Source organism: Arachis duranensis, chromosome 5 (assembly GCF_000817695.3).
Source record: "Arachis duranensis cultivar V14167 chromosome 5, aradu.V14167.gnm2.J7QH, whole genome shotgun sequence".
Classification (NCBI taxonomy): domain Eukaryota; kingdom Viridiplantae; phylum Streptophyta; class Magnoliopsida; order Fabales; family Fabaceae; genus Arachis; species Arachis duranensis.
The window spans coordinates 83,099,640-83,127,124 of NC_029776.3; the positions used below are offsets into that span (position 1 = coordinate 83,099,640).

Sequence of the window (27,485 nt, forward strand, 5' to 3'; positions counted from 1 at the left end):
TGCCTCGGCCTGAGCTTTTGTGGGCAATTACTTTCTTTTTCATGGTGGCAGTATGTTTGGATGGTGGTGAGGGAGAAGATGAAGATGTAGAATGAATATGGATATGAGTGTGGGTCTATGGAGAGGGGGTCTTTTGAGAAAGGCGAATGCGTTCACTCTTCCTAGAAGCCGTTTTCTTTTTCATGATGAAGAGAAGATATGGAGTTGGAAGAAGAAGAGATGGCCGAAGAGTGTGGAGAGTGGAGAGAAGTTAGAGGTGCATTAAATATTGATTGGAAAGGGAAGTTAATGATCATCAAGGTGCAGTTATTAACCAAGGGATTTTCAGGAATTTGAAAAAGTGATTTTCTAGAATCAAGGGATTAGATGGAGAGATGGAGTTGATTTGACAATAACTACTTTCAAAAAGATTTGATAAGACAACAAAAGGATTTTGATCATCATAAGATGAGGAACCAATCAAAAGGGTCAAGGTGGGGTCAAAGAGATTTTGTGGGGCCAATGAGAGATAAATTCTGCGCAGCCTCCCCCTTAATTACAGCTTCTCCAACACGCTTGGATTTTTATCTCGTCCATTCCTATGAGACAAAACTGAGCAAAGTTAGAATTTCACAAATTTTCAATAGAACTTAAATCAAACATTCCCAAGCTTTTTCTTAGTGAACAGAATCTATCTTCACAGAAGGGTTTTGTAAAAATGTCAGCAAGTTGATCTTCAGATTTTACAAATTGAATATCAATAGTACCCTTTTGCACATGTTCTCTAATAAAGTGATATTTGATCTCAATGTGCTTTGTTCTTGAGTGCAAAACAGGATTTTTTGAAATATTTATTGCACTCATGTTATCACAAAATAATGGTATACTATTGATCTTTAATTTGTAATCTTCCAACTGCGTTTTTAACCAAATTAATTGTGAACAACAAGCAGATGCGGATATATATTTAGCTTCAGCTGTGGGTAGAGCAACTGTGGCTTGTTTCTTGCTTGACCACATGTTGAGTGAGCTTCCAAGGAAGCAACACATGCCGGAGGTGCTTCTTCTATCCACTCTATCTCCCGCATAATCTGCATCACAAAACCCTACTGCACAAAAATCATCAGATTTTGGATACCACAAGCCATAATCACATGTTCCCTTAATGTATCTAATGATGCACATAACAGCCGAAAAATGGGATTCTTTTGGGTGAGATTGAAATCTTGAACATACACCCACACTTTGAACAATATCTGGTCTAGAGGAGGTAAGATACATTAATGAACTAATCATTCCCCTATACCGTGTTTCATCCACATCTTTGCCATCATCATCTTTTTCAAGTTTATTGTTTAGATGCATTGGTGTTCCCATTGGTTTAGAATTTTCTAGGCCAAACCTTTTGATAAGTTCTTTTGCATACTTTCCTTGGTGAATAAAAGTACCACTAGGAGTTTGTTTAATTTGGAGGCTAAGAAAGAAGGTTAGCTCTCCCATTAAACTCATTTCAAACTCACTAGTCATGAGTTTTCCAAACTCTTCACACAAGGACTCATTGGCCGATCCAAACACAATATCATCCACATAAACTTGAACTAGAAGTATATCATCATTAGATGCTTTAATGAATAAAATTGTGTCCGTGGTACCCCTTTGAAATTGATTTTCCAATAGGAAGGCACTAAGCCTTTCATACCAAGCTCTTGGAGCTTGTCTAAGACCATAAAGAGCCTTAGTTAGTTTGAAAACATGATTTGGAAAATCTTTATGTTCAAAACCGGGGGGTTGTGCCACATACACTTCTCTATCAATAAAGTCATTAAGGAAAGCACATTTAACATCCATTTGAAACATTTTGAAACCCTTATGGGCAGCATAGGCAAGAAGCAATCTAATTGCTTCCATTCTAGCTACCGGAGCAAAAGACTCATCAAAATATATTCCCTCTTCTTGATCGTAATCTTGGGCCACTAATCTAGCCTTGTTACGAACAACTTGTCCATCCTCACCAAGTTTATTTTTAAACACCCACTTAGTACCTGTTCCGAGGGTTACCTAAAACTGGAGGTCGATCTCGAACGAGATCTTCTGTACTGGTTGGTGCTAACGTGTCTGGCTGGTGGAAGACGGCCGGAGCTGTCGTGTTCGAGTTGTTGGACTGGCTGCACTGCTAATCCCTTATCACCGAAGGGTAGGGGTACCTGCAAGGGACTCCGATGCTTAAGTCAGTAAGGGTATTAAACAGGTATTTAGTAGAATCAGAGTATGAGTTATACCTGGGTGCTCCAGTGTATTTATAATGGTGTAGAGTGACCTTCTTTAGATAAGATAAGTTAGTTCTCTTTATCTTATCTTATCTTTTGGGTGGGGTCAGCTTATCTTCAAGGGAACCGCCCTTCTCTTCGTAGGCTTGGGCTGCCTTTGGATTTGGGGCGTGCTCCTCTATTTGGGCCCTTCTTTGGGCTTTTCTGTGACTTGGCCGAGCTCTTTAAGGAGAGGTCAGATTGTCCTTACCTGAATAGGTCGGTCGCTCTGTCTTGTCGAACATCCCGGGTCGGACAACTCGACCAAGGGTATGAACAGTGCCCCTGCTTGAGCTCGGTCTTTTTGTTGAGGTCGAGTCCTAGACTTCGGTCCTTCTTTGGTGAAGCCGAACTCAAGCATTTTGTCGATTCCTTTGTAGCAGCTTTTGAATATAGAACGTTTCCTCTGCAAGTGCGCGCTTTTATATCAGCGCTTTTTTCGGGAACGTGCGAGGGTTTAACTCTTAGCATTAATTATCCGTTTCTTTTTTGCTTTTAATTTTGAAAACTTAGAAACGGTTTCTCTTCTTTTGCTTTCCTTGTAACCTTTTTGCAACTTCTTTCTCTGCTCTCTTCGCTCTCTGCCTTTCGCTTGTGCTTCTGCTTCCTTGCGTTGCGGCGTCGCTTGGCGATTTTCGGGGCAACTTTCATTCTTGCACCTCCGTTTTTCTTTTCTTGAAGCTTTTTTCGTCTCCAGGTTAGTCCCATTTTGTGATTTTTCTTTGTTTTTGGCTTTGTGATGAGGTTTTGATTTTGATCCTCCCTTTTTGAGAAAGTTTGGATCTTTCTGTTTCCATTGTGCCCTAGATTTGTTGAAATGTGCTTTCTGGGAGTTTCTCCATCTTCTGCATGATCCTTCTTGCTTTTGCTTGATGCTTTTTAGGGCTTTGCATGTTCTTTGTTGTTTCTGTTCTGATACTGCTATCCGCGTCTGTTCCTCGTTTTATCTTAAGGTTGCTTTTGTCTGCTCTTGAAAAAGGTTGCATCTTTGATGGTCTCTGCTTGGCGTGTTTGATGTTTGGAGATGGTTTTTTTCTGTTTTAGACTGTAAGGTAATGTTTTTGATGACTTTTTTACTTTGATGAAAATGCTTGCTATTTGAAGCCTTCTTTTCTTGTTTTGAGAGGTGCTGGAATGCGAGAAGGAGATTTTTTCTAGAAACCTTGATTTATTATTGCCTCCAAAGGATGCCCTAGGACTTTGGTTTGAGTCTTGGGGTTTTCCTTTTCTATGTGTTCGCCTGTGTCGTGTTGAGTTGTTTTCTCCCTTGTCCGAGATGTTTTTTAGCAACCCCATCTTCTTTTCTTACTTGTAGGATTAGATGGCCTCATGTCTTATCGCAATAACATTGTAGAGATGTATTCCAGAGTTCCCGAGGGGATGTCTGATTGGCTGGACTCCCTTGTTTTGTTGTGTGTCTCTGTTGTGGATGCTGAATTTTGCACAGAGCTGAGGAGGCGCCATAGGATTTGTGGTAATAGTGCCCGTGAGGAGGATTACGAGCTTGTTGCTCCTGATTCTGATGAGAGAGTTTGTTTTCCGACTTCTATTGAGAGGAAGCATCCCTTCTTCTATGCCTATGAATACTTCTTCAGTCAGTTGAACGTTACTTTTCCTTTTACTGCTTTTGAGACCGACCTGTTGTGGTCGTGTAATATTGTCCCATCCCAGCTTTACCCAAATTCCTAGGGTTTCATTAAAAATTTTCAGCTTCTCTGCCGAGAATTAGATGTAACACCCTCTCAGACTCTTTTCCTTTATTTGTTTGTTTCCGCCAAGCCTGGCGGTTCTTCAAAAAAGAAAGCTTCCTGGGTTTCTTTCAGGTCCGCCCAGGGCCATAAAGTTTTTGCTATGTATGATGAGTCCTTTAAGGACTTCAATAATTACTTCTTTAAGGTTCGTGTTGTCGAGGGGGTCCGCCCTTTTTTTCTTGATGAACATGATGAGCCTTCTTTCCCTCTAGAGTGGTAGAGGGATGTGAGAGTGTCTCGCTATACCTGGGAGATGCTTGATGATGTTGAGCGTACCTTTGTTGTTGTTCTTGAGGATCTATGGGGGGCACCACCCCATCTTGATACAAAAAGGTTTTTGAATGACCTGTCCTTGGTTCGGGCCGTTTTGGGTACTTGTCTGACTTGTTTTTACACTTGTTGCTTAATTTTTTCTTCCTCTTATTGTGACTGTAACTCTTTGCTGTGGCTGATTCTGTATTTGCAGAGATGTCAAAGAACAATGATTCCATGAAGGCCTTTAAAAGGGCAAAGAAGGCAACTGCTGCTCTGAACATCTCGGCTAAAGTGGCCGGAGAGGGATCTTCTCAGGTTCCAGTGAAGCCTCCTGTGCCGAGTTCTCCCGGGCCGAGGAAAGCAATTCCCACTCCTCGATTTCGTCAGGTCGATCATCCACAGACATCTGCCGTTGCTTTTGGTGCTCCTCCTTTAAAAAAGCAAAAAAATCTGAGCCCTTTAACCTGGATGCCCCGGATTTTGATGCTATCGAGTTTGTTGACAAGCAAATTGCCCCCTATGGTGGGCTTTCTATGGACGACGTATCTCTTCTTCAGCATCTGGATTTTATCACCAAAAGTAGTGTGAAAATGGCTCATATGGGTGCGGCTATTTTCCAAACAGTTCAGGGGATCCCGATTCATGCGACAAAATCCTTCATGGAGGAGGCCAAATCAGAATTTGATCGTATCAAGGGTCTGAAGGATGAGTTGGAGGTGAAGTTGTCGAAGGTAGAGAAGGAGCTGGAGGGTGAGAAGGCCAGCTCTATTGCCTTGGCTGCTTCTTTGAAGTTGGCTAAGGACATGGCACTGAAGCACAAGAATAGCTATGTCTCAGCTTATAGGGAATTAATGCATCTCTGGGATGATTTGGAAACTACTCGGGTCAATTATGCCGAGCTTCAGGGTCACCTTGTGGGCAGCTGGTGGACGAAATTGTGATTCGTACTCTTTGTACTTGTATGAAATTTAATTCAAGATAATAGCTCTTTAATGTGTGGTCACAACTCCGTTCAACTAACTAGCAAGTGTACTGGGTCGTCCAAGTATTAAACCTTACGTGAGTAAGGGTCGATCCCACAGAGATTGTTGGTATGAAGCAAGCTATGGTCATCTTGTAAATCTCAGTCAGGCAGATTTAAATAAATTATGGAATTTGGAAAATCAAATAATAGTAAATAAACATAAAATAAAGATAAAGTTACTCATGTATTTCCATGATGGGAATTTCAGTTAGGTGTATGGAGATGCTGTGCTCCTCCTGAATCTCTGCTTTCCTACTGCTTCATCCAATCCTTCTTACTCATTTCCATGGCAAGCTGTATGTAGGGCATCACCGTTGTCAATGGCTACATCCCATCCTCTCAGTGAAAAAGATCCAAATGCTCTGTCACAGCACGGCTAATCATCTGTCGGTTCTCAATCAGGTTGGAATAGAATCCCTTGATTCTTTTGCGTTTGTCACTAACGCCCAGCCTTCAGGAGTTTGAAGCTCGTCACAGTCATTCAATTCCGGAATCCTACTTGGAATACCACAGACAAGGTTAGACCTTCCGGATTCCCATGAATGCCGCCATCAATTCTAGCTTATACCACGAAGATTCTGATTAAGGAATCCAAGAGATATGCGCCCGGTCTAGGGTAGAACGGAAGTGGTTGTCAATCACGCGCGTTCATACGTGAGAATGATGATGAGTGTCACGGATCATCACATTCATCAAGTTGAAGTGCAACGAATATCTTAGAATAGCAATAATTCGAATTGGATAGAAAATAATAGTAATTGCATTGAACTTGAGGTACAGCAGAGCTCCACACCTTTAATCTATGGTGTGTAGAAACTCCACCGTTGAAAATACATAAGTGAAAGGTTCAGGCATGGCCGAATGTCCAGCCCCCCCTCCCAAAACGTGATCAATAGTCTCCTCAGATGAAGAATTAAATAAAATTGAGACCAAAGATGTCTAATACAATAGTAAATTATCCTATTTATACTAGACTAGCTACTAGGGTTTACATGAGTAAGTAATTGATGCATAAATCTACTTCCGGGGCCCACTTGGTGTGTGTTTGGGCTGAGCTTGATCTATCAACGAGCTGAGGCTTCTTTTGGAGTTGAACGCCAAGTTGTAACATGTTTTCAGTTAGCTTTGTTTTGGAGTTTTCCTTTTGTGTGTTCTGTTGATATACAACAACAACAACAACAAAGCCTTGTCCCACTAAGTGGGGTCGGCTGTGTGTTCTGCTGATATATTTGAACATTTTTTTTTGTACATATTGTTTATATATCGTTTCAGTCATTTTTAACTAGCTAATCAAGGATAGCATTATAGGCAGATTATTTTAGACAAATAGTCACTAAATTATGGATCAGTTAGCATTAACAAGGGCTATTTTGTAGCCTAGGATTTTCTAGACTATTATTAATACTAGAATATTCGAATAAATAGACAACAGACAAGTTAATATTTTATCAAATTTTAAACTTAACTAGTGCATGTACCACACTACCTACACCAGCAGTCAGAATTATAATTGTGCTTCTTATCAGCGCGGTGGGATATTCCTCCTCCGAATCATATTGCCAGACTGAGAAATTGTAGCCTATGACTATGATAATCTATTGTGTTATTGCCAATATTCAAACCTTAAGCGAAAAACAGAGGGTAAATTACACTAACCACTCCCATGAGGTTAAAGGATACCACATATGATATTTCCTTAATTTGTAAATTGTGACACTCACCTATCGTGAAGTTTGCGTGATTTGTTGTATTTCTATTTTGAATGGAGATGGTAGTCATTTAGTTTAGCTAGGTGGATTTCATCAGTGTTGTGAAAGTTTTTGTCAATAGAAAATTGAGCACGCGAAATATCTTGAATTGCTTTGAAGTTTCTCTAATTGTTTGCATTTCAGGAATACATCTATTGGCTCAAACAAGTGGGACTAAAATATGGTTAATCCCTTTGGTGTTTTGCCCACTGTTTTCCAGTGAAACACAAGGGATCTGTGTAACTGGGTGCATGTTTATGTTTTGATTCATTGTTTCGCAAATAGTTTATAATTTCTCAGTGGAATTTGAATATTTCAAAGCCCCATTTTATGTAAATAAATAGTGTGAAGCACAGTTTTAGTTTGAATCACAAACATTGAACCTTGAACCAATCTAAAACCCTGTTAGAGGGATTTGTGCTGTGCTGAAATCCAATTCAAGTTGGTTTCAAAAACTGAGGAAATGGATTTGAGCTCTAAATCCTACAAATGGAAGTATGATGTATTCTTGAGCTTTAGAGGGGATGATACACGTAGGAGTTTCACAAGCCATCTTTATCATTCTCTTTGCCAAAAGGGTGTCAATACTTTCATAGACTACAAGGATCTCATAAAGGGAGAGCAGATAACACCTTCACTTCTTAGGGCTATTGAAGCCTCAAGGATCTCAGTCGTTGTATTATCTGAAAACTATGCATCTTCCACTTCTTGCTTGGATGAACTCCTTAAGATCATTGAGTGCAAGGACACTAAGGGTCAGCTGGTTTTGCCGGTCTTTTATGGTGTGAATCCATCTCAAGTAAGAGAACAGAAGGGAAGTTTTGCAGAAGATTTGGCCAAACATGAAGACAAGTTCAGGGATGATGTCAACAAAGTAAAAAGGTGGAGGGCAGCACTATGTGAGGCTTCTACTTTGTCTGGGTGGCACATGGGTGACGGGTATGTAGCCAATAAAAGAAGCCAAGAGGTTCATTCCTCTGGTCTTCCTTTCTCTTTGTTTATTTATTTTCTATAATCTATATTTTTGTGTTATCTAGGATTTACTGGTCAGTATATATATTAGGTGAAATTAGGAGATCAAGAAAAAAAAAAAGGGTCATCTGAAGGGAATGAGATGACCCATTTTTTCAAAGATCATTCTTGATCCCCTAATTTCACCTAATATATATAGTGACGAGATGACCCATTTTTTCCTTAAAAAAAATGAGAATAGTCATTTAGCTACGTGCAAATGCATTTGAACAAGGATTGGGGACAGTAATACCAACAAATGAACCATAGAGAAGACTTTTCTGTTTGCCTGTGTTGATTCCGGAAGGAATAGTAAACTGATGCATAACTAGGAACTTTTATTCATATTAGTTACTTGTTATAGGGTTTATTATCAAGTATTCAAGTATCTAGTAAATTGTCACAAACTCAGATTAGATAGTAAGACTTCTTTCACTTTTTGAGTGGCAGGCAAGAATCAAAATTTGTCCAGAGAATTGTTGAGGAGATATTGAGTAAGTTGAACCGCACACCTTTCAATGTTGCTAAGCATCCTGTTGGATTGGATTCACCTATTGAAGATATTAAAACACTTTTAGATACTGGATCAGATGATGTACAGGCTATAGGAATTTATGGAATTGGAGGTATAGGGAAAACAACACTTGCTAAGGCTGTTTATAACCATATTGCTAACCAGTTTGAGGGTAGTGCTTTCATTGCAAATGTTAGAGAAATTTCAAGTCAAAGATCTGGGTTAGTTCAACTACAAGAAGCTCTTCTTTCTGAGAATTTGAACCACAGATATTGTAAAGTAGGAAACAAAGACAGAGGCATTAATATGATAAAGAATAGGCTTTGCAGCAAAAAAGTTCTCATAGTTGTTGATGATGCTGATTCGTTGGAGCAACTGGAATCATTGATTGGAGAATATAGTTGGTTTGGTTCTGGAAGTAGAATCATCATAACAACTAGAGATGAGCATTTGCTAGTTGCTCACAATGTGGAAACAATCTACAAGGTCAACGAATTAAATCATGGTCATGCTCTTGAACTTTTTAGTTGGTTTGCATTCAAAAATCCATGTCCTCCAACAAATTATGAGAAGCTTTCATCCCACATATTAAACTATGCCAAGGGACTGCCATTGGCACTAACAGTTTTGGGATCTCACTTTTGTGGTAGGGGAAAGGCTGAGTGGATAAGTGCATTAGCTAAACTGAAAAAAGCTCCAAATAAACAGATTTTTGAAATACTTAAAATCAGCTTTGATGGATTGGAAGAGAATGAAAAGGCCATTTTTCTTGATATTGCATGCTTCTTTAAGGGAGAGGACAGACAATATGTGAAAATGATATTAGATGGCTGTGACCTACATTCAGATAATGGTTTCGGAGTTCTAATGGAGAAGTCTCTAATTACTGTAGAAGTTAATAAGATTTGGGTGCATGATTTGCTACAGGAAATGGCTAAAGAAATTGTGCGTCTTGAATCCCCCAATGATCCTAGTAAACGTAGCAGATTATGGTTTCATGAGGATGTTCTTCATGTATTAAAACACAATAAGGTAAAAATTTATGATGATATCAGTTTTTCATTATAGTGCCTAACTAGTCTTGATGCTTATTGACTGTTGACAACACCTGCCACAGGGAAGTAACAACATTGAAGGCATAAGGCTAGATATACCAGAATCAGAGACAGACTACATAGAGGCCAAGGCCTTGTCAAGGATGAATAGACTCAGAATTCTTATTATCAACAATGTGCATGTTACAGATGATATCCAGTATCTACCTGATGAGCTAAGAATTCTTATTATCAACAATATGCATGTTACAGATGATATCCAGTATCTACCTGATACGCTAAGATTGATTAATTGGCCAAGATACCCTTCTTCAACTCTACCACCAAATTTCTATCCAAGGAGGCTTGTCTGTCTAAATATGAGTCATAGCCGCATCAAGCAGTTGTGGAAGGGAGTTAAGGTATGGAATTGATCTTTCATTATATTTTGAATATTCAGAAGCTGTTGTGATTTAACAATATAGCTATTTTTTTTTCTGTGAAAATGATTTATGTTTTCTGCAGATATTCAGAGACTTGAAACTTGTGTCTTTTAGCAGCTGTGAACACCTCAAAGAAATTCCAGACTTCTCAATGGTTCCAAACCTAGAAAGCCTAAGCCTAGACAACTGTAGAAGCTTAATTAAGGTGCATGTGTCTGTGGGAACTCTTGATAAGCTTGTTACTTTAAACCTTCTATTTTGCTCCAATCTCAAGACCTTTCCAAGTCGTTTCATGCTAAAATCACTCCGTACTCTCCTCCTCACTGGCTGCTCAAAACTAAAAAAGTTTCCAGAGATTGTGGGGAACATGGAACATCTTGAAGAAATCCTTCTCCAAAGAACAGCAATAAAAGAACTACCTGAGTCGATTGAATATCTAAGCGGGCTGAAGTTCTTATTCTTAGAGTCTTGCCAGAGTCTTGAGCATCTCCCTAGTAGCCTTCAGAAGTTGCAAAACCTTACTACTCTTGATCTAAGTGGCTGCTCTAAGCTTCAAAAGATTCCGAAGCTACCCCCAAATACAAGATATATAGACTTGAGTAATTGTAGATCTTTGACAAGCTTTCCAACATTATCCAGCATATCAAATTTTATTGCAGAGGATTTTCCAAGGTTTTATCAAATTAGATTTGTTAACTGCCATAAACTGATAAATAAACAAGTCCTAGAGCATATAACAAATCTCTTCGGTAGTAAGGTTGTTTCACAATGCCCACACTCTCTTTGTATGTTTGTGTGTTATTCCTGCAAAATATTTCAGACATAATTTTTTTTTGTTTTTTGGGCTTCAGGATATGATGCTTCCAGAATATATTTCTTGTGAATTTGTACTTCCAGGGAGCAAGATCCCAGATTGGTTCCAATACCAGAGTACTAATTATTCCATTTATCTTGAGGTGTCTTCAAGTTTATATGGTAAGCCCTTGGAGGTATTTTTTGGCGCAGTTTTTGAGTTGGATAAAGGTGTTACTACAACTGGCATGTTTACAGGTGAATTTGATCTTATTGTCAATGATACAAAGTTAAATATGTTTGCAACCCATTTTGAGGCACTGGACTCGAGTCATGTGTGGTTGGCTCGGTTGAAACTTGATCATTTTATGTGGCACCTTAAAAATATGCGTCAATGGAATCACTTTCAGATTTCATTTTCAATCTTTGAAACATCATCAAAGGAGAAGATAGGAGCAACCTTAAAGAGTTGTGGTTTCCATGTTTGGTCCAATCAAGAAGGGTATGTGATTGATCATACAACAGTTAGGAAGTCCACAGGGTTTTAAACCATAGGCCAAAGATGTATGACTATGAACAGAACATAAAACAATAAAATATAGAGGTCAACATGATCTTCTAGTCTCTATAATTCTGAACTTTGCAGAAGATAATATCATGTTTTAAAATTTACTCATACCATTAGAATAAGAAAAATAAAGCAGTTGGTTGTCAGATACAGATTCTATAGTTACTGGTTATTGTTCAATGTTCAGTGTTCTATTATTTTCTATAATGTTCATATCCTATGTATAGCAATGAGGAGCAGTGCATGCAATAATTAATTTTCTTAGCTAGCTTTGATTTCTGTTGTATGTTCAGCTGGAAGTATTTGAACATTCTATTTTTCTTCACAATTTTTTATATCATTTCTATATTCTTAACTTGCCAACCATGGATAGGATAATAATCATGATAATTGATGAAATGGTCACTAAATCATGGATTTGTTTAGCACTAACAACGGTTATGTTTGTTGCCTAGGATTAATTTTGTAAACTATGATTTATGCATGTATGAACTTTAAGCTAAAATAATCGAATGAACAGACAACACGGATATTGAAAAACTAATATTGTATCAAACTTTGAACTTATCTGGTGCTTCTATCACATCCAAAATCGGCACCTGGAATTCCAGCTCCGGTGATCGGAATTATTATTCTTCTTCTTATCAGTAATCTCGGCATTAGCATTATTAGATGCAGTTGTGGATTCTGTAACTGCCGATGACGACGAAGAAGAAGAAGGGAACGATCAGAAAATTTTAAGAATTTAGTGGTCGATTTACATATTTTATAAATAAAGGTCTACACTTATGAGATAAGCATCAATATAGTCTCTGAAGTTGCATTCGAACCTCATAGTAGTCCCTGAACTTAAAAGTTATTCATATTCATCCTTGAAGTTGCACTCCGGACTCAAACTTGTACTTCCGTCAATTTCTGCCCACCTGGCGCTACCGGAAAGCTAAGTTGGCAGGCTTCGTGATACGTGGGCATTACAACGGCTAGCTGATGTGGCAGAGTAAACTGTCCGGAATCAATTTGGTCCCTCAAATCAAGTTAAAATCCTAATCCCCAATTTTAAAACCCACAACGCTCTGTCTTCTCTTCTCTTCATTTCTCTGTTCTTGTCTTCCTCATTTTTGAAGCCCAACTGTTATGGCAAGCGCGAGCAATGCAGCTGGGAGCTCGAACAACCCACAATCATTTGGAAGCATCATGAGGAGAATGAATAGAAACAGAGAATTGTGTTTGCCAGAATGGTGTGGCTGCGGGTCGAGACCAGTGCTGTGGTGGTCAGGGATGGATTCTAATCCAGGAAGACCGTTTCTGGGTTGCCCAAACTATAATGTAAGTATTATTGTTGTTGATTGCTATATTCATGGATATAAATTTTGCTGACTGAATTTTCTTGGCTGTGCAGATTGTGGGTAAGAAATGGTGTGGATTGTTTTTGTGGGTTGATAAAGTTTTGGAAGAAGATGTCATAGCATGTGATGATAGAACACGGCATTCAGTTGACAATGAAAAATGGAATATGAAGATTGCTTGGAAATTTGGTAGATTAGAGGCTGGAATTAGGATTCTAAAAATGGGGGGATTTTGATGTTTGTGTTCATACTGCTGATTGTAGTTGGTGTTCTTATATTAAAGTTGGATAGACAACAGGGTCAACTGTATCTAGCCAAAAACAAATGACATGCATGTTATATGCATATGTTGTTCATGTACTTGTTCTTGTCCTTTTATTTGAAAGAAATGCAAATTAAAGTGTTTGATTATATGCATACTTCTGTTCCCGCACTTCTGTTCAATGAAATGGAAATGGACAGGGTCTGAATTACTCTTAATTCTCTAACACAGGAGAAAATATAACCAAAAAGCTAACAAAACTCAATTCAAGAAAATCATAATTCATATTGGTAATGTTTCACTCGAAAAAGGCATTATAGAGCCAAAACACTAAGTATATCAAAGTTGTTAACATTTTGACCTCATAAATTTCAGATACTAAAATCCCAAACACTAGGACAATGTTTAAGAAAGCATACATGGTAAAAAAAACTTCAGCAAAATAGATACACAAAGACACCATGTGTCCCCTGTCCCTAAACATAATCATCATAATCTTCATTTTTTGTTCTTGGATTCCTTGAATCCAGGGGTGGACACAAACTTCATGAAGTTTGCAAGCCTTGTAGCATTCCTCTGTGTTGCACCTTGCATAGGGTTAGGTGGGGGATTCCTTGCTGGTTGACTGCTTCTGGATGGATTGCTACTCCCTGAAGTTGGTTTTTCATCATGTTTGGAGAACTTTCTTTTTAGAGGGACCACATCATGAACTTCGACAACTATGCTGGTTGGCCAGCCATGAACTTCGAACTTCTCATAGTCTGGGTCACCAGACCACATCGGGACCCAACTTTTTGATTCCTTCACTTTTATAAAAAGCTATCAGACACTTGTTTTTGAACACCAAAATAGTCCCTACACTTTTATAAGTGATATCAAACTAGTCCCTAAACTTATGTAAGTGACATCAGACTAGTCCCTAAACAGCACTGTTACATGCAAACAGGACATTATGCAGCATGTGTAACCACCATCAGTCCAGGAATAATTCAGCACATATAAACAGCAGCCTATTGAAGGTATTGAAAATAGTGTATCTATAAAACAATGACTCTATTAGTTATTTCAAGAAAGCAGGTATTGAAGGCGATTGATAAACAAAAATAAAAGAGAAAGTACTACACAACTTAGCACAATGCAAACAAAAAAGTCAAAAGAAGAAGGCTTATTAAATAAAACATAACAAAACAATTGGCTAATTTGGCTAAGATATCCTGATTTAGTCTTCTCAGTAGCTGCTCCAAATTCTTGAACTGCTCAGACTAATTTCTGTTTTCATTTGTTATAGTATAATCTCTAACACTGTATGTAGAAAAATCAAAGCACCAGATCACGACATAACCGTAAATTCATAAGAAGTACGATTAACCATAAAAAAATTTAATTTTCACAACATATCCGACTTCACCCAGAAAGAAAAGTTGATAACCTTTGAGCAACAAAACTCAATACATATACGCTTAAAATTTGCAGCATAGAACGAATATACAAAATATTTCTGGTGGTTTTTTTATTCCCTTAACTATTCTATCTTAATATTTGATGTGAAAAAGAAAGAAATGGAAAAAAGGGTAAAAATTGACAATACAGAATACAAACTCTAATTTCAAAAGATTTTCAAATCACAATTCAGTACTTTAGTTTTTACTAAAAATCATGTATGATTTTTTGCCCCCATCATAGCCATTATATTTTAGTTTCTGATCTTCCTCTATCAAGAATGGAAATTCTATTTAATTAAAAAGAGTAATAAAATAAGTCATCAACAAATAGAAGCTCCAAACTCCAACGCAGCCCAATTCAACACGAATTAGTTACAAAAATTTTATTTTTGCAATACAGCAAATGAAAGAAAAATCTTGCAGAATTTATAGCTTGAAGGAAAAAAAAGAGGCTTACCAAATCTCAAGGTGTGCAGGGTCAGAAGACCCTTCCTTCAAGGCATCAATGAGTAACTTCTCATTTATGACAAGACACTTTACCGGCACTTTATTTGAAACCTTTTTTGGATTGACATAAACAAAGACATATTCTTGGTCAAGTTGGTTCCAGTTCTCTACAGACACCTCCTCTACACACAATCACAAACCACGTATTAAAAATGATCAATAAATGCTAATTATAAGCTCCAGACTGCATAAATCAATTTGCTACATCTTCTCTTGATACCACAAGATATCTTCTAACTTCAGCTTAATTGACTTGATCCTCATATTAGATTGCATAGCCTAATCATTCGTCTAGTATAGAAGCCCAAAGATAGTGTAATTTTTCGGTATGAATTGCCATTATTTGTGGTTATCATGGTTCATTAACAACTACCACCTTAGAAAGCTCAAATTTACTTTATAATCTAAATAATGAACCTCTGTAATTCGCTCAATCAATCACATATCGGTATTTGATGGTTTTCAATAAATCATCAACTCAAGAACAGATAATCCTATGAAACTCTCTTACACCGATTAGATAAAAATTGTTCTATATAGCTAGTGCTACAAACTTAGGGCACGTTTGGTTTCCCTTTTTACTTTCTATGTTTTCTGGTTCTTGCAAAGAGAGAAGTGAAAACAGAAAACAGAATTTTCAATTATTTTCACTAAAGAAGAGTGATAATTAATGATATTTGGATATTTCAAATAAAATATATCAAAATTAAATGATTTCGCTAAAGAAAAAAGAGAGAATAAAACGGGAAATTAGTGAAAGTGTTACCAGTGGAGGGATGTGAGAGGGCGTCGTCGAAGAGGGCTTGGGGGCCGGTGGTGGTGAGAAGGTAGCCGGAAGAGAGGAAGGTGGCGTGAACGACAATCGCACAGACGCCATTGATGAGTGTAGTGGAGAAGAAGAGACCTATGTGTTTGTGTTGTGATTTGAGAGGGGGAGACAATTCGTTAAGGTAACGATGAGGAAGGGGGATTTTTAGTGTGAAACGACGTCGTTTCATGTTATTTTGGTGCCATAGTAAATACTACGTCGTTTCTGTTATGCCAACATGTTAGGAAAGAAGCCAACTCAGCTTTCCGGTAGCGCCAGGTGGGCAGAAATTGCCGGAAAGACGAGTTTGAGTCTTGGAGTGCAACTTCAGGAATGAATATGAGTAACCTTTAAGTTCAGGAACTACTATAAGACTCGAGTACAACTTCAGGACCACTTTGAAACTTATCTCCTCTACAATCTACAATGTATATTTCAATATTTCATAAAGCTCAAGGGTGTCAACTGAAATTTTAAATAGGATAATTATGTTTTTACTTTCGGTCTTGCTTTGCGCTTTAAGCCCCCTTTTTGTTGACAAAAATAGTAATACTAAATAAAAAAAATGAATAATTCAAATGTTTAACGTAAGCGAATTTAGAGGTTGAAGAATCAATGTTGTAATTCTTAGTTCTTATCTCTTAAAGTAAGAACGAATAAATGCAAAAACAATTATTTGGATAACTGGATTAAGCCCAATTCTTTGGATATGGATCCACCTCGCTTTTGTTTAGCCCAAAATGCCTAAACAAAATTTTAATCGTTTTTGGTCTTTGTCTTTATCCCTAAACCATACGCAACTAAAATTTGATGATAATGGAAAAAAAGGGTATGAAACTGAAACCAAAAAAAAAATTGTAAAATCAGTATAATTCATAATGATCGGAAATAAAAAGCATATTTAAAGGAATATATGTACAGAGAACTTCACCATTTCTCTTTAATATGGTTTCTGAATAAAATGAAACATACAATAACATGCGTTCCACGACCCCTTTAATTTTTTGTTTTAAAAAATAACAAAGCGTGCAGCTCATGGCAATATTTTTATATAAACAAGAAACAAGTAATACAGTGTTCTTCTATTATCACCTACCTTCATCAATATCAAATAAAAACAATGCATTATGTTTAACTTTAAACTTTTAAAGTAATAAACTCGTGCTACAACCACCATAATCCTCGAATAAACACGTGCACAAAAATGTTGCTTGAAGTATCTTTGATTCAACACTATAAATTGGAACACGTCATAGAGACATGAAACATACTAATATAACCCTCATCAGTTCAAGAAAACAATGAAGGTTGCAATGATTCAGTTCCTTCCACTATGCATCTTCCTCTTAATAAACACACACCCTTTGCTAGCAGCAGAGCCAGAACCAGTTGTAGACAAGCAAGGAGAGCCATTGCAGCCAGGAGTAGGTTACTATGTATGGCCACTTTGGGAAGATAATGGTGGCTTAACACTAGGTCACACAAGGAACAAGACATGCCCTCTAGATGTTATCCGTGACCCTTCATTCATAGGCTCACCGGTGACCTTCAGGGCGCCGGGACTCGACTATATCCCTACAGAAACCGATCTAACAATCGATTTTGCCGTGAAGACCACTTGCAATGAGCCTACAATATGGAGACTTTTAAAGGAAGGTTCTGGTTTCTGGTTCTTGAGCACAGGTGGCGATTCTCAGTCACTTGTTAGTAAGTTCAAGATTGAGAGGCTTGCAGGGGACCATGCATATGAGATTTACAGCTTCAAGTTCTGTCCTTCACAGCCTGGTGTTATATGTGCTCCTGTGGGGACCTTTGTGGATGCTGATGGAACCAAAGTTATGGCCATTGGTGACAACATTGAAACATACTATGTTAGGTTCCAGAAGGTTTTTACTTATGCTCAGGAGAAGAATCCAGCTTTTAGCATTTTGTAAATTGAGGAGTGATAGATATACTCATCTTTTGGGAGAGAATGAGTATATGAATAATTTCTCAAAGTTTGGCAATTAACTCTTTTAGTGTGATGAAACATATAATAAGCCAGAAAAAGTGCTTCGTGTAGTGTGTCTTAGAAAATTTTTCTTTTCTTGGTTCACATGGCATATAAGAAGTCCTTGTGTCTTATGCTTCTGAATTTACCAACCATCTACAAGTGAAAGAAAATGAATTTTTCTTCAATGCTATTCTGTTTTTTCATTAGTGTTTTAATTATCAATTTCTAAGAGTTAAACTGAAAAAGTGAATGTAAGGAAAGTGAACAATTCACTCATTGGATTTGGAAACAGATAGGACATAAAAGAGGGAAGAATTATTGAAAATTAATATGTATAAATATGAGAGGGAAAAAAAACTTGAATGTTTTACTGGTATCTTATACCCAGTCCAGCGTAAAATTTTCCATATAAACAAGAGGAATCATCATCCACTTTTTGATGAACTACACAAACACAACTTAAATGACTATTGGCAAGCAAGTTTCTTTAAAGTTAGAAGGATGTTGGAAAATGGGAACATACAAAGATCTTCAACCAGTCAATGAGCAATTCTCTGATTGACATGCACTGCAGAAATGGGAAGATTGGAGCGGCTGCATTAGTTTTTGAGTAGACGGGAATCAGAGATTTGTTTTCTTGGACTAATCTATGTTGATGGGAAAAGTCATCCTTATGCTTCAGATTTAATCATGGTGATCACAATAAATAAAGCTGTGATGTATATGTACCCAAAATAGACTTAGTCTGAAAGGATAATTGATGACATCCTTGAGTAGGGACCTGCTTTCATGGACAACAGTGATATCAGGGTATGCCTCCCATTGTGAAGTGAAGGACGCCATGCTTTCCTTATTTGGAGGTTTCTTCATGCAGGTTCGAATCAGTGTTACCCCGAATGTGGTGATACTACTGTCAGTTTTAACTACTTGTAGTTAGATAGGTACTAGGTAGTTTGTGGTTTAAAGCCAAAGATTGAGCATTATGGATGGCTTGAATCTTTTTGACAGAGCATGTTACTTCGAGAAAGCAAAGGGAAAACCTTGATGCTGCTATATGGATCAGAGTTCATTACTGAATGCTAGCTCAGTTCAAGGAAATTTCAGCGCAGCTCGAATAGCAGGAGAGAGGTAATTGAACTTGAACCAAATGATGTTGTGTTTGTGAAGAAATCAAAACTCAAGAAGAAGAAAAAGCAGTATAACATTTGGCATTACAAACCCTGGTTACATTAGTGTTTCTAGATGTTAGAAAAGGTAAGAGACAGCAGTAGAGAAAAGGTTTGTGTGTATTCAAGTTGTATAGAATGATACAATATAGAAGGGTATTTATAGATGCTAAGAGAAACGAAATAATAAAGACATAATATCTTATAGTAAATATTCAGATATGCTAAATAATGTTAATTGATCTAATTGATCCTAATTATACTCTAACACTAGATATTTAGTGAAGAGAATAAGCATGATAACCATTGAACCATATTTCTCACAGGAAACATACTTGATACTTATGTAAGACACACATTATAAATGAATTGTTCAAATTCTTAGCGCAAATCACTATATGTAGGTACTTCACGTTGTAGTAAATTCTTAAACCAAATAGCCGACTTTTTTGGATGTCTTTTCAGACCATTTTCGTAATCTACAAAGTAGATTCCAAATCTCACAGTGTAGCCATGATCCCATTCAAAGTTGTCAATCAATGACCATGCAAAATATCCTTTTACATTCACGCCACCCCTGAAATATTTAAAACCAACAAAATTAGGAATACACCAAACATGTTGACAATTTAGTTAGTAAAACTAGTTTATTTGATCTGATGGCACTTCCAGTTCCAGATCAAAACTTGATATGAGAGCACTTACTTGATTGCAGTTTGAATATATTGTAGATGAATAGAATAGTAATCAATTCTTGTTTTGTCTGCAAGGGCTTCCTCAAGTGGTAGTGTTGGATCATTGAGTTCATCTATACCTATATAAAATAAATACATTATTTCCCAGAAACATAAGGAAACAAATACTATATTAGAACTAAATGTGTGCTGATAAAGGCTCGATGTATTCAATTCACGTATATTACCATTTTCAGTGATGTAGATCAAAGGGTTATTATAATTTGATTTGAAATAGAACAAAAGGTTGCGAATTCCTTCTGGATAAACAGACAACCAATCTGAAGCACCCTGCAAGTGTAGATGTTTTCTTTTCTTCATTAAGCTAGAAAGCTAAGCTAACTGAATTTGAAGAATTGATATGCTGTTGCAAATCCATATATTACCTTTGGACCAATAGGTATTCCATTATACTCATCTGTTGCAATAAAATGCATATTGCATCAATTAACTAGTATAATAAAATATCTTGGATTCAACAAGTGGGAAGATTTATTTTTCCTTAAAATCAAACGGATTAGAATTAATAAATGTGCTAGAGAGAGCAATAGCATATTGAATTATAGTATCATTACTCTAAGTTATTATAATCTCTTCATCGTCTATTTAAACCTATCCCATGTTTAATATCTACAAACATGTTCTTACTTGTAAGAGCAATTAGAGAATCCGTGAGAAAACTAGGCTTCGCTTTACTTAGTTCTGGTGCATCAGCAGCATAGTACGAGGTGTAGTAGTTTAATCCAATAAAATCAAAGGACCCTCTTAAAAGCCATGATTGATATGAAGAGAACTTTGGCAACCTACTTCCCACCAGAGACCGCATGGAGCTTGGGTAGTCTCCTTTTGTCATTGGCTCCATAAACCTGCAATTTCATTCTTTAAATCAGTTTTCATGAGGACACTGATTTCATATGACAAAATAGGCTACACCAGTATATAATTGAAAGTGAATTTAAATGACGAAAATTCCTGTGCTGTTGCATTTACTGTGATTCACTAATTGTATGTCATATTAGTCTTTATTCTCTCCACCTAATTTTGTAGGTCATCTTTATTTTCTTTTATTTTGAACCAATAAGTCCATGTGACATGGAAGTGTGGAACCAACAGATTAGAGAAAGAACGACGACTTATTCTCATTGCAGATAAGAATGTGTCAGTGGCTAGATCCTCTAATTAAATTTCACCGATGAGTTTATGTTCATAAAGAATTTATACCATCCAAGCATGAAATCAAGGGCTCTCTGTGCAGCAAGTTTATCCAATTCTGTATCATGTAATGGCACCATCCAGTAACAATTCAGCGCTATGCCTATCAAGCCCTTCTGAGATGCCTATGTACACAAAGGAAAGTAAGGTTTTGATCCTAATATTACTCTTAATTAGTTCAGGTTGATCCATTCATTTTATATATTGAAATTTTCATATAAAAATATATAACAAAACCTGATACTTAGTCTTGTAGACGTTTACAGCAACTGCATGAGCTAGTAACTGATGGTGTGTCACAATATAGGGTTCAGTGCCTGAATCTCCACCGGTGCAGCTAAGGTTCTGCCAGGCCGAACATCTTCCTGGCGCATAACTTCCTTTTGCGTAGCCATGATTGCTGTAGGACCATGGCTCATTGAATGTAATCCAGTGCTTCACTCTATCACCAAACTCCTTAAAGCAAACCTCAGCATAGTCCTGAAAATCATTCCTACAGTAAAGAGGGAGATTAATGTCAATAAATGTTGACTAATACTTTGTCTATTAGGAATTAAGGGATGTAAATTACACTATCTTAGGGCTTAAAAAGCCACCATATTCATCTTCTAAGGCCTGAGGAAGGTCCCAATGAAAAATTGTGACAAAAGGTTGAATATCTGCATCGAGTTACCAACAAAGAAGACATTAAATTAGTCCCTAAATCAGAGAAACAAAAATATATTACACTAGAAATTAAATATCTAGCTTTGCAACATATCTGATTGATGATGGTTACCTTTGGCTAGCAGCTCATTGATGAGGTTATTATAATAATTTATTCCTTCCTTGTTCACACCTCCACTAAGTCTTCCCTCTGAAATTAGCCAATGGATGATCTCACTTTTAGTAAGATTTGATAACAAATTCTATTGAAATGATCTAACAGCTTGCAAAATTGGAAGTTGTTTTAGGGTCATGTTTCTTACTTGGTAGTATTCTGGACCAAGAGATTGAGAATCTATAAGCATCCATGTTCATATCCTTCATGGCCTCAACATCTTCCTGCATAATTAACACTTTCTTCAGAAGAATCACAATTATGCTTGCTTAATATCTCTGTTCTTCAATTATTACACTCTAATAATGTTTGTGTGTTACAGCACCTTATAATGATGATATTCATCAACGGCTACATCTCCGTTACTTCCGTCATATATCTTACCTATCATGTATTAAACATAATTTAGTAATTTATAACTTAGCAAAAGAAAAATGGAATTCATAACACGCCAGTTTTAATTGACCTTTTTATATAAATGAAAAATAAAAAAAGAACACTTTTTTAATTAAATTTGTCCGCAATTTTTGAAAAACAAGTTTCCAAGTTTTGAAATAAAGCAGAAAATGGAACTCATAACCGACACCACTGTTATTGAGTGGTAAACAAGTTACCTCCCTCCCAAGTGGTTCATAATTTGGAGCCTATTCTAATAGAACAAAAGTTACAGATTTTCGGGTCAGATTAGTCAAATTACCGTTAATAAGATCCCAAAAGTCCTAAAATCAAGAAAGCTATGGCACAAAGAAATAACTTATAACTTAAAAAACCTGGATATTTATGAGTGAAAGTATCCCATATACTTGGTTCTCTGCCACCTTCATTTGCTGCACCTTCCACCTGAAAATGTGCATAAAAAACAGCTTAATTCATAGTTCATATGAAAAATTCATGATCCGGTATAGAATACCTGGTAAGAAGAAGATGCCGTCCCAAAAATGAAACCGTGTGGGAAAGCTGAACGGTTGAGATATTCAAACTGAGTAGTAATATCGGCGTTGAATATGGCTGCAGCTTGAATGGCCGTTGAAGTAAGAAGCAGTGTAACACATAGGAAATGATGAACGCAGAAGAATGCCATAGTGACTGATTGGTCTGTTTTGACACACGTAGCTTGAGGCCGTTATTATATAAAAGTGAGTGAGACGCACGTGCTCTAATTCCAATCCGCTTGTCAAAAACTCAAAATGACTGACTACTCCACTACTTTTGTTACAGTGTCAGATATTTTAATGTTGATTGAGATAAGGGTCTAATTTGGTGACGTGTCATTTTCAATTTTTTTTGTGAAAACTCAGGTGAAGTCGACTTTACATGAAGTTAATATTTGAGAACTATTAGATGAAAATTTAATCAAATCAGTCAAATCATTTAACGGCTCTCAAGTATCAAACTTCACGTGAAGTTAATTTCACATGAATTTCTACTTTTTTTTTTAATTACACAGCCACACACATTACTAAATTAGTAGGGGAAGAGCCTGGAAATGGTAAAAAAATCTGGAAATCCAAAAAAATTATCTGTGAAATTTTTATATATATTATATATTAAATTTATGTTTGAATTATATTTAATTTAATATATTTAATTAAATTATATAAAATTTAATAATCTCTAAGTATTCATGATATTTAAAAGTATCAGTTAAAGAAATAAGAAACATTTTAGGAAAAGTATATGGAACCAAAAAGTTACCGTCAAAAAACTAAACAAAACCATGTTAATTTTAAATCTTTTAAATTTAAAATTTAAAAAATTTAAAATTAATTAAGTAAACCTAATTAAAACCTATAAAAATCTTCCTCTTTTCTCTCACATTAATCTACCTACCTCCAACAATCACACACACACTCCTCTCTCTCACCGTCAGGCCCTCTCCGTCTCCCCACCGCAACTCACTCCTCTTCTATCACCGATATCTGACTCGTCGTATTCGCCACCGTCAACAAAAACCGTTTCCTTTTTATGAACCAAATGTGTTACCGGAGTCACAATTGCAGTTGAAGTTGAACTTGTTCGGCCTGGGCCACGACAACCTCATGTGGACGTCCTTCAACTACGGTGGGCGCACCGTGTTCCTAGAGGAGGACAAGGCCTGGATCGACCAAGTCCAGCAGAGGATTCCTGGCTTGGAGTCGTACCACGTGGGCTAGGCGGACGATCTCATCAAAATTGGAATGGAGGAGGAGTGCAAGAAGGTGAGCGATCCCAGGTTCTCCACGTGTCAGATGGCACACAAAAGCTATACTAGGCGTACACCACTACACTAGCAACAATATTAAACATTGCCTTTATCACATTCATTAAAGGGATAACAGCCACGTTTTATGTTTGTAGTTGATGATTAAAGAGACTGCAAACTATACACTTGATCTTAGTCAAAAGGAATCCTTGAATAATTACAAAAATATAAAAAAAACATTCATTTAATATGAAAAAAACATCATAATATTTAATAAAAGAAATATCAAGTTATATTTTAGCAAAACTAATTAAATATATATAAAATTCAAAAACAAAATTATGAAATTCTTAAAGAAATAGAGACATTCATATTTATAATACAAAAAAAATCGAAAAATATATAAAAGAATATCTATTTAGTATAAAAAAAAAACATTCTGATACTTAACAAAAAAACATCCATATATATTAATTTGTAAAGATTTTAGATTCACCCAAAAGTATTTGACTGATTTTTTACTAATACCTTTTGTTTCCTTCTTTATTAAATAGGGATGGAAAACAAAGAAAGGGAGAAGAATCCCTATCCCTAAAAAGACCCATTACCATCTTTAGTAGAGGCTGGGAGGAGAGGAGTTCTAATTAACCAATAATCACTACCACCCTCTTCTTAGTTCGAACTCAAAGTGCACTTCCTACAAAGTAGACATCATTATCAATAGGATAAGGCCTTACGTGACAATTTGGTAAGCCTTTGTCAAATTTGTCTTTTTATCCAGTTCTTAAGGGACCACTCAATCCAATTGTTAGATTCTTTTAATAAAAATGAATCTATCTATCTATTTATCTATTTATTTATTTTATATAAATATTGATAAAAACTTATTGTAAAATGAGTTTATGTTATATTATTTGTTATAATTGTGTTATGTAAATAATTTGCATAGATGATAATTTATCATTTTTGTAATATAAAAGTAATAAATATCTACATAATAAATATATAAAACCTTAATAGTCCTAATCAATTAAATTTAATACCTATCATTATTTAATTAAATTAAAAAATAATACTTAAATATGATTAATATCTACATTAAAACTATAATAATAATAATAATAGTTTCTAGTTACAAATATGTTTTATCTACTTAAACATGTTTAGTAAGTACTGACATTCTTAATATTGTTATTTTATCTCGTAACCTCTCAGACTCAAACGAATTGTACAAAACATCTATAATTACGTTCAGCTTTGCATAATAACATCTGTTTATTCGATTTAAATTTTAATGTATCATGTTTTGATTCTCAATTTTCTCAAACTATTTTTTTCAATTATCTTTAAGCATAGGCAACTAAAAAAATTTAAAAATCCCTCAAAATTACACCATAAAACACTATTTTCTAAAAAGTATCAAGCAATCAAATAGTTCCTAAATATTATAACATTTTTTTAATTTATATTATATAGTATAATTAATTTAGTTCTTCACGTATTGCACAAGTTTTAATCTAATAATTAATAAAAATGATACATTTAATGCGAATAAAATAGTTGGACTCATTTAAAATATACTCTCCTGTGTTTTTTTTATCAATTAAAAAAAACTAATAAATTTATCTTCACAAATATAACGACAACTGCAAATAAGTTAGAAAAGTAAGACTTTAGTTTCCAAATACATATTATGTATTTGTATTATTTAATTTATTTTAGATGCAGGGTAGTCTATATAATATATTAGTAATTAGGATTAAAATAGTTCTCTTTTAATATATTACTAATAATTGTATATTGAATTTTATTCCTTGTAATGTTTGATAATTTTTTTTTTTTTTGAACATAGAAAGTTCAATACTGTAACATGGAGCAAACAAGTCAAATAATAAGTACTAAATGGAAAAACATAACTTTTCTACTAATGCCAGCAGTACCATCAACAACCAAAAGGATCACTATCGGTCCATTCATTGTAGTTCAGAATTGTCCTCTTTATTACTAAGTCAACACCTGCTTCCTTGTTGTTGAAGATCCTAGCATTACATTCCACCCAAATGTTTCAAATCACTGCAAAGAACCCAGCCAGCCACCTCTTCTGCTCTCTTTTTCGCATATGCCAGCTAGTCTAACTCTCAAACAATGTCCTTATTGTGCCAGGCATAGCCCAAACTTCACCAAATGACCGCAACCAACTGCACCACACTTGCCTTGTTAGTTCACAGAGAAGAAATAGATGGTTGACTGATTCTACCTCCTTGTTGCAAAGTACACAGATGTTATCAGTTAGCATAATAACGCCTAACCTACTCAATCTCTCCTTGGTATTAACTCTACCCACAAGTACAAACCATCCAAATAACTCAATTATTGGAGGTACCACTCCTCTCTAAACCGAACTTGTAAAGCTGTAACTCGTGATCTCAGTTGACAGACTCTCTGATTGTAGGACTTGCACCACAGAGTTGGTAGAGAATACCCCTTTACAATCAAACTTCCACACTATCTGATCCTCTTGACCATCTGCCAACTTCACCATTCTTAGCCTCTCATGGAGCTGGTTGACAAGCTTCAACTCCCATTGGAATAACTCTCTTCTTTACTGGAAATTCCATATCCACTCAAGCCCATTGGAATAATGTTTGATAATTTTGATGGGACTTTAAAATGAAATTTACATTATTTTAGTGAAATCTTAAGAATTAAATAACTTTTTTCTTGTAATGTCACCTTAAGATTAATGCAGAATTTGGCAATTATATATTAAATTTTAGAAAAAGTCTAGAGGCCAGCAATTTTATTACATTTTAGTTAGCATGTAACTAGTAGAGAAATGTGAGTCATTGGATAAAATCTCACACCAATTTCACACTATTAAATCATCATTAATGACTAGTTAATGCCTACCAATCACAAATATTACTGTCCCCTAATATTACTCTAAATTTTATTCTTTGTCACTTTTTTTTCGTAACTAATCTTTCTATAGCTATTTACCATATTGTATCATAGAAATAATGAAACTAAGGGAGGCCCATATTTTTTGAATAATTGGCTCCCCTAGATTTTAACTATAGCTTAAGTTGTAATAATAATAATAATAATAATAATAATAATAATAATAATAATAATAATAATAATAATAATAATAATAACTTCTTTTCAAAATATATAATTTAAATCTGTAAAATTACTTTGTTGCTTTATACAATACGTATTAATATATTTGTTTTGTAACTTTATTTACAGGAGAGAATACACTCCGAATTGAGTAAGTGCCAAGCAAAATAGCCGAAAGATGAATCGCCCCAGAGAGTGAAAACCCGGTCTAATAGCTAGCCCAACTTCCTTGTATCTGAAAACGATGACAGAGTGTTAGGGGAGACTTTTTGGATAATTGACTTCCACGAATAAACTGTTAAAGAGGTTGGGATCGTTCCCACCTTTAAAAGAGTGATTTTGTTCTGTCAATACAATACAGTTCCACAATTTGAAGACCTTGTATCTTCTCGGCCCTTGCTCTTTCCTTCCTTGCGCTTCGATTCAGACAAAACCTATTCAACCATTACTTATACAGTACTACAT

General features: G+C 35.8%; 4 protein-coding genes across 5 annotated transcripts; 2 read left to right on the plus strand and 2 right to left on the minus strand.

The window, feature by feature from the left end:
- The first annotated feature begins 7,420 nt into the window (after nt 1-7,420).
- Nucleotides 7,421-11,177, plus strand: LOC107489828 (disease resistance protein RUN1-like). Its single transcript, XM_052261486.1, has 4 exons — nt 7,421-8,002; nt 8,525-9,620; nt 9,706-10,044; nt 10,148-11,177. The coding sequence occupies exons 1-4, from the start codon at nt 7,527-7,529 to the stop codon at nt 10,889-10,891; spliced, it is 2,655 nt and encodes an 884-aa protein (XP_052117446.1). The 5' UTR covers nt 7,421-7,526; the 3' UTR covers nt 10,892-11,177.
- A 3,751-nt stretch (nt 11,178-14,928) lies between these two features.
- LOC127747655 (probable proteasome inhibitor) lies at nt 14,929-15,980 on the minus strand. Its single transcript, XM_052261774.1, has 2 exons — nt 15,749-15,980; nt 14,929-15,104 (listed from the first exon to the last, which is right to left on the minus strand). Exons 1-2 carry the CDS (start codon nt 15,978-15,980, stop codon nt 14,929-14,931), a joined length of 408 nt encoding a protein of 135 aa, XP_052117734.1.
- Nucleotides 15,981-17,041: 1,061 nt separating this feature from the next.
- LOC107489823 (kunitz-type elastase inhibitor BrEI) lies at nt 17,042-17,973 on the plus strand. Its single transcript, XM_016110588.3, has one exon. The coding sequence runs from the start codon at nt 17,092-17,094 to the stop codon at nt 17,722-17,724; it is 633 nt and encodes a 210-aa protein (XP_015966074.1). The 5' UTR covers nt 17,042-17,091; the 3' UTR covers nt 17,725-17,973.
- Nucleotides 17,974-19,226: 1,253 nt separating this feature from the next.
- LOC107489818 (cyanogenic beta-glucosidase) lies at nt 19,227-22,802 on the minus strand. Of its 2 annotated transcripts, XM_016110578.2 has the most exons (13): nt 22,626-22,802; nt 22,486-22,555; nt 22,041-22,099; nt 21,864-21,939; nt 21,674-21,751; nt 21,467-21,554; nt 21,133-21,388; nt 20,905-21,020; nt 20,332-20,549; nt 20,070-20,101; nt 19,872-19,974; nt 19,655-19,763; nt 19,227-19,526 (listed from the first exon to the last, which is right to left on the minus strand). In XM_016110578.2, the coding sequence occupies exons 1-13, from the start codon at nt 22,794-22,796 to the stop codon at nt 19,331-19,333; spliced, it is 1,572 nt and encodes a 523-aa protein (XP_015966064.1). In that variant the 5' UTR covers nt 22,797-22,802; the 3' UTR covers nt 19,227-19,330. The 2 variants fall into 2 exon arrangements, with proteins under 2 accessions (XP_015966064.1, XP_020998565.1); XM_021142906.2 differs by lacking the exons at nt 19,872-19,974; nt 20,070-20,101.
- Nucleotides 22,803-27,485: the final 4,683 nt, after the last annotated feature.

Excerpts from the sequence above, each read along its gene's own strand:
- LOC107489818 (XM_016110578.2), bottom strand. The coding sequence starts at position 22,796 with ATGGCATTCTTCTGCGTTCATCATTTCCTATGTGTTACACTGCTTCTT. Across the intron at positions 21,940-22,040 it reads ATGAATATCATCATTATAAG|GAAGATGTTGAGGCCATGAA; the intron begins GTGCTGTAACAC and ends TTAATTATGCAG. Across the intron at positions 21,555-21,673 it reads CAATGAGCTGCTAGCCAAAG|ATATTCAACCTTTTGTCACA; the intron begins GTAACCATCATC and ends AACTCGATGCAG.
- LOC107489828 (XM_052261486.1), top strand. The coding sequence starts at position 7,527 with ATGGATTTGAGCTCTAAATCCTACAAATGGAAGTATGATGTATTCTTG. Across the intron at positions 8,003-8,524 it reads GGGTGGCACATGGGTGACGG|GCAAGAATCAAAATTTGTCC; the intron begins GTATGTAGCCAA and ends TTTGAGTGGCAG. Across the intron at positions 10,045-10,147 it reads AGTTGTGGAAGGGAGTTAAG|ATATTCAGAGACTTGAAACT; the intron begins GTATGGAATTGA and ends TGTTTTCTGCAG.
- LOC107489823 (XM_016110588.3), top strand. The coding sequence starts at position 17,092 with ATGAAGGTTGCAATGATTCAGTTCCTTCCACTATGCATCTTCCTCTTA.
- LOC127747655 (XM_052261774.1), bottom strand. The coding sequence starts at position 15,980 with ATGAAACGACGTCGTTTCACACTAAAAATCCCCCTTCCTCATCGTTAC. Across the intron at positions 15,105-15,748 it reads CCTCTCACATCCCTCCACTG|AGGAGGTGTCTGTAGAGAAC; the intron begins GTAACACTTTCA and ends GATTGTGTGTAG.